The 13,060-nt window shown below is 39.8% G+C and overlaps 1 protein-coding gene across 1 annotated transcript in view; it reads left to right on the top strand.

The window, feature by feature from the left end:
- Nucleotides 1-2,662: 2,662 nt before the first annotated feature.
- The window catches only part of SRFBP1 (serum response factor binding protein 1), a 71,206-nt gene continuing 60,808 nt past the window's right edge, over nucleotides 2,663-13,060 (top strand). The window contains exon 1 of the mRNA XM_061468686.1: nucleotides 2,663-2,880. Coding sequence (XP_061324670.1) covers nucleotides 2,851-2,880 — 30 coding nt within the window. The 5' untranslated portion in view covers nucleotides 2,663-2,850. The remainder of the gene's footprint in view (nucleotides 2,881-13,060) is intronic.

Below are 13,060 nucleotides of genomic sequence, written 5' to 3'. Positions count from 1 at the left end.
GTGGTCCTCAATGTCTAGTACATGCTATCAGCACTTGCATTCTGTGAAACTTCTAAAATTCTTAAAATTGGTTCACAAAACATAAACAATTAATTGAAATTGCTAGGATATACTTATTGGCATTTTCAACACAAAACTCGCTTAATGCATATTTCATTACATCTGTACTGTGCATATAAGTGTCTGCAACAATCACACATTTCAGTAAGTACTCCAAAAATATGACTTATATGCATGGCCTCTGGGATCAAGGCCAGATGTAGCTGCAAGAGAGTGCGCACAGCTGCTGCTACATCACATAAGCCTGGAGAGTGCCAAGATCAAGGGAGGGAAGCGGGACCCTGTCATAACCCCCATTTTCCTTGAACAGCTTACCCCTCTGACTCCTCTGTATTGTTCTGCAACATATTATGTCCTATAAATACATGCTATCCTGCTACATGCACACACAAGCAGCTATTCTCAAAGTCAAGAAGATGGTCTGGAAAAATATGTTCAAACACTAAGAAAGCATGCCAAAATATCTGAGTGAATTACATGAAAGGAAAAAAGGTCAGAACAAAGCATCAAAATATGAAAGTGTTATATGGGGCAATGCCTCAGAGCATACTGGCTGTGACAAGCTGACAAGAAAATCTTGACTTAGAATGAATTTAAGTCTGAAAAACAGAATGACAAAGAGCCAATGAACCAGCCATGGTGCACAGTAATTCTAAACTCTGGAAGCAACTGAAGTTTAAAAAGGTGAAGCCAGAAAAAATACACATTTTCATCAGTGACTAAGTAACAAAACCCCAAAACTGTCGGAAGAAGAAGGGCCACGAGTATGTCATCAGGGTCTATGAGAAACTTCCAAAGCAAGTAATTTCAGTGTCCAGAGGAAATGGAAAGAAAAATTGAAGTTATGACCCAACAGGTTGCACAGACAGAGAACAACTCTAACTGATATGAGGCCAGGCTGACACTGGTTGGAGTCAGAACCACAGCTGGCTCCCTGACCCTGCTTTTGTCTTTGTCTTTGCTAAAGTGTGCAATAGGATTTAAGACTTGTATATCTAGGAATTAGTTTTGTATGAAACATTAAGACAAAGGGAAGCACCTCTTTATTTTCCTTGCAAGATCTTTCCTTACTGAGTTTCTGATTTCAATTTTACACTCAGTATATACAATCTAGATATAATATTCTTAATTATTTTAAAATATACTAATGGTATTGAGTGCATCACATTCAATACTGCTGCATATGCAGACATAATCAAAAGATGCTACTTCTCATGTAGAATACTATAGCTGCTTACCACCAGTGGTACTACAGTGGTGGTCTGCTGACTAGGCAGGCTGGGCATAACTGCTCAAGCCAGCGCTTTTTGCAAATCAGCAGCTGTAGTAAATATCTTTCACCTGCCATTAGAGCCAAAGCATTCACATCAACTGAAATCCTGTTAACCTGAAATACAGCTCCAGTTGGAAATACCAGTACTACATTATGAAGGGATGGATTCAAAGTAGTTTCTGTTAGCTCTTTATTGATCCAAATGAAACCTAGACTGCTATCGAGCAACCAATACCACTTTCTGAAACATCCTAAATGTTTCAAAACTTGGAAGTTTTACCTTGATGGACTAGTTTGGCCTGATCCCACTTGCATGCAAGACTGGATAGAAGTCACAGCCAAAGGTAATTTAGCTGCAGTTAATTTACAGGAGATGCCTGAGCATCACTTAGAAATCAAACATTAATATATAATAACATCTAAATGCTAGATCCTGCAGACAAAATGCAGCACAGAGGCAGCTAAGGACAGCTGTATTCGTTTATACTCAGACTTCCGAACAGAATCATTCCAGGCACCACAGTGCCACCCAGGGACCAGCTCATCGTTGGTGCACAACTGCAGAATTCCCAGAAGTTGATTAGTATAAACAAAATGGTTTTACATTTAAAACGATTTCATCAAATATTTTTAAATATTGTCTCAGTTCTTGTGAACACTGGAATAGATAAATAGTGACTTGAAACAATAACTGATTCATTCTCTAGCCATGACAAGACTTGTTTACATTTAGCCATGAGTTCTACAAGATAGAAAAATACCTGTAAGAGTTTACATCAGTCATAGAATTGGGCTTGGGTTGGAAGGCACTTTAAAAATTATATAGCTCCAACCCCCTGACATGGCTGCTCAACAGGTTCTTCTAGCACAATAAATGAAATAACGAGGAAACGTCCGGATAAAAATTCGCCAAACTTTCCAGACTTCGACCGGGCCCAACCTCCACCTCTATTCACCACAGCTACTTAAAATGAGCTGTGCGTGTCGAATTTTACAGAGCTAAACCTTTATTTCTGTGCCAAGTGGTCCCTGCCTTCTGCACGAACGGGAAAATCAGTCTGGAAACTCTAAAGTGGTTTAGAAATGGAAGCTGCCTCGTGTCACGGGGAAAAGGGGGGTATTGGGGAAGAAGCCTGGAGGCACGGCACCATTCCCCGAATTCTCCTGTGCTCTTTTACAGGCTGGTCCCGCGGCTCCAGCTGCAAGGCGAGAAAACTGCGATCCCGGGCTGCTGCTGATGGACGCCAGAAGCGAACCCTCTTGGCCGCCGTTCCCAAAGGAGCAGGGACGTGGGCGGAATGCACTACCGGCCATGGCCGGCCGCGGAGGCGGGGTCGGAGGACCGAGGTCTCAGAGACGTGGCCTAGAGCGGCGGTTCCACCATAGAGTTTCGGCTTGGAGGGACATCTCCGCCGCACTCCCGGCGCCTGCGCGCAGTTTCGCTTCTCGCAGCCGGTGCGACAGCGTGTGGGGAGCGTGGTGGGGCTGTGGGAGCTGGGTGGGGAGCGGTTGGTGCTATGGCCACTGCGCTGAACCTCAACAACGAGGTGAGTGAGATACCTTTCACCGCCTCCTCTGGTGTGTCGGTCGGGCGGGGGAGGCGCGGGCCGGGTGGAAGCCGCGGCGCATGGAGGGGCCCGGGGCACTTGGAGGCAGAGCTGGGCGGCGGCGTGTGCCAGCGGGCCGTGCCGGGCCGGACCGAGCCGACCCTCCCCAGGGCCCGCGTGGCTGCCTGGAGTGGGGAGGAAAGCCCCGGTGTGGTCCCGGCTGCTGCTGTCGCCATGTGGCCTGAGCCGGCTGCCGCCTACTCCTGGGAAGGCCTGCGCAGTGTGCTGGCTCTCGGCGACAGGTCTGTGTGATGAGAGTGAAGATATGCCTTACGAAGATAAACTACCTTTAGGGAGGCGCTACGCACTGGTCGACGTGTGCTTCTCTTCAACATCCTGAAATTGACTGTAGTATCGTTATTGCATCGTGTGAAGTTTTGCAGGTGATTCTAGTAGACCTACCAGAGTCTCAGTTGCCTCTCTCCTGGATAGCAAACACGGTGTTGGCCTATTGCTTTGGAGGTGCTGTTAATGACAAATGACCGGGTTAGAGCTAACCTTTTCCAGTTTTGTTAGAAGTCTGATGTTTCATATTTCTTTCAGATTTTTTTTATCCTTCTCTATACTGTGAATTAAATTAGTTAGGTGTATTTAACTTCTGATGGGTTTTGACTATGTATTTGCAAATAATAGTGTACGGTAAGTGTGACACAACCAAACCAGCCTCTTTAAACTTTTGCTGCAATGCCTGAAGAGTAGATTTCAGTCCTGTTGAATATGTGTTGTATTAGTTTCTGCAGATGGCATTGTGCACTTCCAGGATTCCTAGATAATTTACGGTATGGTTAAAGTTGCTGTTTGTCATCAGCAGAATCAAAATGACAGATTATACAAGCATGCTCAATTTCTACTTATATTTAAGGTAAGCTTCATATTCTAGGCGTATGGGAGATTGGTTTGCAAGTCAAGGATTAAGTGAGAAGGTAGCCTGTTTGTTAGAAAAAAACATAGGTTGATATTACATAAAATACAGGTATATTATAAACTTTTGGTCCTTGCTATTAAAAGTGTAAGGTCAAATGTGAGTGATTTAATATTGAAGTGTGCCAGTGAATCACCAAAGAAAAAAAAGGCATTTTTGTCTTTTTCCATAAAAAAAACGTTTGTTGTTGAAGCAGAGATTTTTATTTTTTTTTTATTGACTACGTTCAGGTGGTGATTCATGTTTTTTCACCGAAGAGATACTTGGGTAACAAGGGATTAGGACAGGAGTATTATTTGACTGAGGAGTGACCTCAGTCTTTCAGAAAGATAGAATACAATGAGTTTCTGTAGAAAAGACTGAAAAAATTGGTAAGGACAGTGAGGACGCTGTTCCTTCTCATAGTTCAAGCATCACGTTATCCTAAGAGGAAACTGAAAGTAAGTTCTTAGGTTTTATGGAGGTGAGAGCTTTCATCAGAGCTTGGTTAAAAAGTAGGCACTCTCTAATAAGTCCATCTGAGATGTGTAAGGTAGTACAGAGACTGAAATCATGGATGTCACCTCATCAGGAGAGGCAGAAGGTTAGGCTGGCTGAGAGTCTGATGGAGGCCTCTTGTGACTAGGTTAAACAATTTTTTTCCATTTCCACACCTGTGTCTTCTCATAAGCACCAGAGCTGTATTAATTACTACAGTGATTAGTCATAATACATGAAATACTTATTTTCTTTACAAATACCTGGATTATCTGCTGTTTATTTATTACTGAGATGCCTTTAAAGAACATATTTTACTGTGTCATGGTTTAAGCCCACCTGGTAACTCAGAACCATGCAGCTGCTTGATCACTCCCCATCTTTTTCCCCACCCTGCTCCTAGAGGGAGGGGGAGGAGAATCGAAAACATGTAACTCCCACATGTTGAGATAAGAACCGTCCAGTAAGTAAGATATAACACAAAACTACTACTGCTACCACCAGTAACAATAATGATAAGGGAAATAACAAGGGGAAAGAATACAATTGTTCAACACCCATCCACCAATAAGCAGCCCGACCTGAGCAGTGATCTGAGCCTTCCGGATAACTCCCCCATTTATATACTGGGCATGACATGCTGTGGTATGGAATACCTCTGGGTCAGGTGTCCTGTCTCTGCTTCCTCCTGGCTTCCTGTGCCTGTCCTCACTGCCAGAGCATGAGACTGAAAATGTCCTTGGTCGGAGTAAACATTACTAAGCAATAACTAAGAACATCGGTGTTATCAGCATTGTTCTCAGGTTAAAGCTGAAAACACAGCACTGCACCAGCTACTGAGAAGGAGAAAGATGAGTGCTATTGCTGAACCCAGGACATACTGCTAAGAAATACTTACCTTCTAATAAAGGTGAAATGGAATTTGAGCATAAATAAAGTAGCAATTTTAGAAAGTCTAATGTTTTAAACAGTTTTCTTTAGGTTCTTCCAGTTTGCTAAAGGGAAGATTTATTGTAATTACAAAGTGGCCCTATTAAGGTGCACTTTTAGCATTCTGCAGTCAACCAGTACTAGGCACCCTACAGATTTCTTACCCCATTAGGCCATATGAAATAGGCATGATGGTACTTGTTGCAGAAAGAACTTTGTCACCCTTGTATAGCTGATAACTTGTTTGTCTTTGCAAGGCCTTGTAAATTCATCTGTATTATATTTTAGTTCTGGTTTTAGTTCAGGTTTTAATTCTGGCAAAAGCATGCTTCTGCTCTTAACTAATATAATGAACTATAATATTCTGTTGTATGATAGAGTCTTAAATCCTAGGATGACAGGTTTCAAGATTTTTTTACCAGTTCATATTTTGTTTACAGGAAGAACAAATAGCTTGATATCAGTGTTTTTCAGTAACAAACCGTTGTCTTGATAAATATTTTAAGTCAAATTACCTTCATTTTCCTTACTTCCTATTGTGTATTTGATACCAGTAACTAAGAAAACAAATAGTTATCAGTGTCCAAAACTTACTTGTTCTGGAGTGTCTACAACATTCTTATAATCTGTATTGTCCTCGGAAAAAGTTGCACAGCATCTGCTTTGTACAGGTAATATATACTTACTTAGCTTATTTCTGAATGGGAAGGATAATTACTTACCGTTTGAGTAGGTAGCATCAGTTCAGTTTAATTCAATGGCAGGAGTTGTTCTGGTGTTAGTGTCCTGCTAAAAACAAACAAAAAACCCCTCACTCTGAATGGAAAGTTTTGTTAGTACAGTGTGAACATGTAGCCTTTGATTCCAGTATTATAATGAAGTAGAGTACATACGTGTTTTGAAATTAAAGGACACTTAAAGGGGTAATGCTTTAACTTGCCACCAATGAAACTTCAGAGTTGAATATTATGAACAATTATCATTTGATTAAAGAGTAGTGCTTCCATGAAGCAACATGCTCCCAGCTGTAGTGATCTAATACAAAGACTAAAAATGTCATACTGTTTAGGTGGCTGTATGAATGGGATCTGAAATTCCTGTACAGTGGTAAGCATACTGGATAAAAATAAGAGGGAATTGCAGTTGTTGTGATGAGGTGAAATAAAACAGAAAAGTATAAGAAGTAATTAATAATTATTCGCTCTTCACAGGATAATTAATTTAGACATTCTATTCATAATTTATCTTTCCATGTAAAGTTGCTTATATTGGTGTAACAGCTTCAGAAACTCACATTACGTTCATTTTTAACAACATTTATTGTGCCAAAAATGTATAAATCTTCTTTTTCTCTAGTTGCATGTATAGCTAGATAATAACAGAAAAAAGCAAGACCTTGGCAGTACCAGTGTTTGGCAAAGTCCAGTAATTTTAAGAAGCCATCATCTTCCTGCTGACAAATAATGTGGTACAGTTTGACTGCATGACTGAAAAATTAGGATTGGAAAAGAGTTAAAAAACACAAACGTTTTTGTAATCCAGACATCCCAATTCCTGTATGGCATTATTGCATTTTTATTTCTGTACCGGAGGAAGAGTGAGGTGGGAGGTGGGGAAAAGTAAAGACTGCACTAAGTTAGAACAAAGTGAAATTGTGAAGACTAGAGTTTTTGAAAACGAAGAGGAAAATGCAGTATTTTTTAAGATTTTCTACTTATCATTTTCAGTTCTACAAAGGAAACATAACTTGTGGAATAAAAATGTTTGATTTTGCAATTATTATGTAGTCATAGAATCATAGACTGGTTTGGGTTGTAAGGGATCTTAAGATCATCTACTTCCAACCGCCTGCCGTGGCCAGGGAGGCCTCACAGTAGACCGTGTCGGCCAAGGCTCCGTGTAGCCTGGCCTTGCATGCTGCCAGGGATTGGCTGCATATGATCAGTGATTTTGCAGGGTTTGCATTGAGCCTAATTGTATTCTCATCTGGTATTCAATTTTATAATTCAGGCTGAAGGAATCTTTTTCTTTTTTTTTTTTTTTTTCCCTCAACTGTTTCTATATATGTTTCCTATTTTAAAAAGCTTTCTAAATTTTCAGGTGTCTTGACACAGAATAGGTTTGGAAGTTAAACTTTTCTGGAAATGCTAGATGGCAGCACATAATCATCAGCTGCCATGGACAAGGGAAGTGTAAAGGGAGTTAGCTCATGTTTAATGTGAAAAATGATTGTTGTTGATCAACAATATACAGTTGAGGGACAGGGTTTGGTTGTGTTGGGTTTTGTTGTTTTTTTTAAATTTTAAAACCTGTACTTCTTAAATGATGTTGTTCCGTTTTTACAGTCATACTCTGCTACCAGTATTACATGTTTACAACAAATAGTTACCTCTCTGCCCTTCTTTTTTCATTTCTTTGTTTTAATTAATTCCTTGTGACTAACTCAAGGAATTAAGCTGCAGAAAGCCCATGAAGCTAATGCATATTATGCCTGTATGAATTGTTCTAAAAATAAGTGTTCTAATGTGTGTCTACCTAAGTGCTGTAACGGCTGAAGCTGAATATTAGTAAGCAAATTTAAATTTTCTCAGAGTTGAGAGGTTTTTTATGTCTGTGGACATACAAATTTAGTTTGCTAAACTTGTTTGGGAATGGAATTGGTATCAGGTGATTTTTTCTTGAATTTATGTTTAATAATCAATTGCATGCATCCAAATTAATTTCTCTCTGTAAAAAATGTTATGAATCTCTTGCTGAATTAGAAAAGATTGAACTTTATTTACAAAGCTGTGGGGTTTAGAAAATTAAAGCTGATGTCTATAAAGTGCTTGTCAGCCACAATTAGAGTATTCTCTTTTTTTTTTTTTTTTTTTTTCTCTAAAAGGTAGAGTGAAGATACATTTTATCTTCAGAGCAGTATGTGTGCACACACATTTTTCAGTTGGCCGAACAAAGTGCAGATTTCAGAAATGTAGGGAGCTTAATAAAGAAGCTCAAGGTGGGGGATTCCAATCAGGTAGTGGTTTGAGTACCGACACTTTGTGTTGTGATGCTCAGGCTCTTTTACTGTTAAGATTTAGCACTGCATCCTGACCTGGTTTGCAATTTAGATGAATGACATAATCAGAAAGCAATCTGGACATGTGGCTGAGGATTTAGGCTGGTGTACAGCAAAGTCAAAGATGGATAACGTGGCTGATTATGAAAAAACAAGAAGAAAGCCATGGGGAATAACTTTAACTTGTGAAGAAAACTGACATACAGCCTCTTAAAGTCTCAAGTGGCAGTCCAGGTTTTATCTGTGAAACTTACCATAGTGCAACCAGAAGTAAATGTGTATTTGTAGATGCTTGTATAAAGCTTGGGTTGGCCTGGTGTAGCATGGGTAGGTGTATTTGTCATTAGGTGGTCAGACACAGCTAAGATAACAAAAGTAAATAGAAAAACAGTTACTGAACTTGAATTTATACATGCCTTCACTCACAAACTGCTGAAAGGCCAACTACATTTTTTAACATTGAAAGGCCTTTCATATAAAGCTTTTTGTGAACAATTGGTTGCTTTGTGGTGTATTAGATGCATGCAACATTCTCCCAAAGGACTGTAATTCTCTGACTGCGGCAGTTGGACTTACTGCTTCTGAAGCTGGGGCTTCTCACTCTCTTTGCTCCTCACGCATTCCCACCACGTAGTCCTGCCTCCCTCTTCTGTGAGCAGAGTAAGTTTTTTGCTAGGGTAGATCTCTGCAACTGAGGTAGCAGGGTCTAACAGGCTGGGAGAGCAGCAGGAACAAGGGACCAGGGATGGATGGGAGAGGCTTGGAGGAGGGGTATAGACAGATGGTCCCTCTTCCACCTCAGTGAGTTGTTCAGTTGGTTTGTGGCACTGATAGTACTGTGGTGTTCTTTGCTACTTAAATGTTTATCTTAAAATTGTGGCTTTTCTATAAAATAACGTTTGGGGAGGGTGTGCAACCACCAAAATCCAAAAAAGGATGAATGTATGATGTGCAGCTATGTTGTCCAGCAGGTGTTTATGTTACGTAAGTTAACTATTTGTCACAGCTATAAGGGCAGGAGAACTAGAGAGTTGAAAGAGGAAAACAAAGGAGCCTTTTATTTGTCTGGTCTTGATAATGTTACATAATGAGTTCATTGGAGAGTGACTGCAAATCAGCTTGAAAGAAAAATCTAATAGTTTCACTATTAGACTTAAATAAGTTTATATTTATTTTTTGAAAATATGACTAAGGGGAAAACACAACTGGTCTCTTACCTGTTTCAAAAGAGCCCTTAAAATAAGTTGCAGTCCAGGAATAAGTAAAGCAAAATGTAATTTTTCAGGAGTTCTATTTCCCACATGAATTAGTGAAATGAATACTTAGGCCTTCTTTCCTGAGTTTCCTTTAAAATTGCATTTCACTATCATGAGCAAGCAGATGTAAGCATTAATATTTTAGTGCATCGTATCCAAATGGCTAGCATTACCTGAGATATGTTTTGATACTTTTAAGTGCATTCCTGGATATTCTTTACCAGTGATAAAGAATCCTAGATGGAAACTTTCAAAATAACAGTGTCCGAGTGCTGTGTTTAAAGTGGTTTGAAATGCTAGGCTGTTAGCCCAGTGAGTTGATGCCCTGGGTTCAGCAGTAGCAGTCATTTTTCTCCTTCTTGGTAGGTGGTGCAGTGCAGTGTTTTGACTTTCGGCTTGGGAACAGAGCTGATAACAATGATGTTTTGGTTTGGCCAAGGACTTTGTGAGGCTCATGCTCTGCCAGGGAGGAGGGGAAGCCAGGAGGAAGCAGAGACAGGACACCTGACCCAAGCTAGCCAAAGAGGTATTCCATACCACAGCATGTCATGCTCAGGATGTAACTGGGAGTTACCCGGAAGGGCTGGGAGTCTGCAGGGTTGGAGGAGGTATGGGTCAGTGCTTGGTCAGGCTTGGGGGGGCTGGGTTATCAGTCGGCTGGTGGTGAGGTGTTGTATTCTCTTCCCTTGTTATTTCCTTTATCATTATTATTATTGGTGGTAGCTGTAGTGATTTGTGTTATACCTTAGTTACTAAACTGTTCTTAACCTGTGGGAGTTGCATTCTTTTAGATTCTCCTCTCTGTCCCTCTGGGAATGGGGGGAGGGCAAGAAGGGGGGGAAGTGAGTGAACAAGCTGGCTGACTGGGTTTAAACCAGGACAGGTGATTCAGGCTTCTCTGGGGAGATGAGATACTTGACCAGTTATCTGGTATTGAACTGAACCGTGAGATGTCCTGCTGCTCATAATACAAAATATCGTGCTGTCTTTCAAGGCATGCATCTGTCTGATGGGAAAAACGCTTCAGTTTTTGTTTAATGGTTTAGTTGTTAGAAAACTTTCTAGCAGTTGAAAAACTTTCTAGTAGTAGTTTCTAGTAGTGTATGGGTTCCCTCAGTCTGAGACGAGTTGAATCTTGAATGACCAGCGAAGTGCACTAATCACCAATACTAACACTAATGCTGGGGTTACTGTCCTTCAAAGACGGGAGATTTTATGGGGTCAGGCGAGCCTGGTCATGTATTTCACCAGTGGGAGCATTTCCGTAGGAAAAGTCCTTGGCAGTGCTCCAAAGGCTGCTTATCCAACGATTAATATAAAATGCGTGAGTTCCCTCAAAGGAAGTACTGGAACTCAGAACTCTTTACCCCTGAGGAAACTCTTCTTACTGGTCCACAGATGAGTTCCCTTTTGTTAGTCTTGGACTTACAAGCCTTGTTTATTTCAGCACCTCTCCAGCATTCTGGTCAAGCTATTCTCTTGAAGTGGAGGCATTTGTCCAGACTCCCTCAGATTGAAGAAGGTCTGTAATGTTAGGCTTTTCAGTCCTCGTAAGTGCCCCAACCTCTAACTGTTCTTCATGTACCATTTTCCCTGGTGGACACTAGTTGTGGCACTGTTCTGAGCTATCTGCCAGTATGGTTAAACTCTGAGAGATGTGTTCTCGGGCAACTTAAGTCAGCTTTGATTCATCTGTGACCACTTCAAAATTATTCTTTAGGTAAAGTGGTTAGCACTTCGATGCTTTTGAAAAAGTACAGGTGCCTAGGATGATCTGTGGTCAGAATTGAAGCTGTGCCTGAATTCTGGCACTCCCAAGATCTGTATACCCCTGACTTGCACATGCTCTTACAAGCTTCCTTGAAGCTGGTCTTGCAGTCTCTTATATGTCACTGAAATCTGTCTAAAAGTCTTTGAAAAAGCATATAAACAAGTTATAAGAACTGAGTAAAAGAAAAAACTGTACACAGTTCAAAACCAAATAGCTGATCTTTTCCATCAGTTTATTTCTGAGTATGCTGGTAAATAACTTTTTTTTCTTTTCTGTAAATTACAAATCTGCACAAAGTTAGAATGCAAGCAGGACTTTGAACTCTGGAATACTTGACAACAGTTGCTTTAGCTCTATGGAAATGCATGTAAAAATTCTTGCATTACTTGTGTCATTAATAATTTTAAGCACAACAGTTTCTTGAAGAAGAAAATTGTGCTAGATTGGGCTTGAATTCTGCTTAAAACAGTTAGAGTGTTAAATTACTGACATTCTTTTACAGACCATATAAATGTCCTAAGGAAAAGGTCTGTTGAAAGCTTATGAGATTTCCAAACTTATACTCTGTGAGATAGAATTCTGAGGAATTGTCGTCTTTTTTTTTTTTTTTCCCCAGGAACTGTTCCAGCAGCTGTTTCTAAAGTTTCTAGAGTTGCCACATCATCACTTATACGAATTTGAGCAGCAAATTCTGATCTCATATTCACACAGATTTTGTTTCAGCAGATTGCTGAAGCAATTAAACATGTCAAACTATGCATTTTTTTGCCTCTGACAATATTGCATACAGCCATTGTCAAACTACCGGACTTCAGGACTTCAGGACAGAAATGAAAACTTTTCCTTAGCTCGAGTGGTTTTTATAAAGTGTGTGTGGTAGGCCACGTAGACTAGTAAGATGCTCACTCTCATAAAACAAAACATCTGTGGTTCCTTGGTGTGGTAGTGTACAGTAATGAAAAAAACATGCAAACACGCTCATGGGAAACTTTGCAACTTTTATTTTAAAAGAACTATGAGATACTTGCCATACACAGTGTAGTGCTTTATCAGATGTAATTTATGGGTATATATCCATACATTAAAATTCAGTTTTTAAAAACAGTTTTAGTAGGGTAAACATGCTTAATTTCTTACTGCTATCATTGCACACATTTGCATTGCAGGGCCTGAAGCTTCCTGCTAAACGAAGAAGGAAACAAGGCTGACATGAGTGTAGAAGGGAGAGAGTGGTGCTGGAGTTTTTCCTAATAGAATTTGAGTGCTTGGGGGACTGTGACTTCTAGAAAGTCAATAGTAATAGTTGTGGATTCATTGAGAATTGCCAGTTGGTATAAAAATTATAAAGTTTCTTTCAGTTCTTTGATGTGGAGGTCAGTAGTGAAAAGCAGTTAAGGGAAAAGTTTTTTAGTTATGGTTTTTAGCACAAAAGTGGCCATTTACTAAATTGAGACTTTTTTGATTATCCATTAAAGGATATAAGAGAAAGAGATTTTAAATTCTCATACTGTTTTTATATGAAAAACAAAAATAGCATTACATTATTGCAAAGATGATTCGGAATGATACATATTTGTTCATATGGCATTTAATACCATGCAAAGCTAAGTACATAGAATGTAAATCAGTTTAAATCAGTTACTTTTTTTTTTTTTTTTTTTTTAATGTAAATATTCTGTTCTTTTTTATTGTGGTATATTTTCTGT

Source organism: Pezoporus flaviventris, unplaced genomic scaffold (assembly GCF_033815535.1).
Source record: "Pezoporus flaviventris isolate CSIRO_AGI_PZ_B2104156 unplaced genomic scaffold, CSIRO_AGI_Pfla_v1 ptg000050l, whole genome shotgun sequence".
Taxonomy (NCBI): Eukaryota; Metazoa; Chordata; class Aves; order Psittaciformes; family Psittacidae; genus Pezoporus; species Pezoporus flaviventris.
The sequence above is the reverse complement of the archived record's forward strand: the minus strand, read 5'-3'. Positions and strand labels throughout refer to the sequence as shown.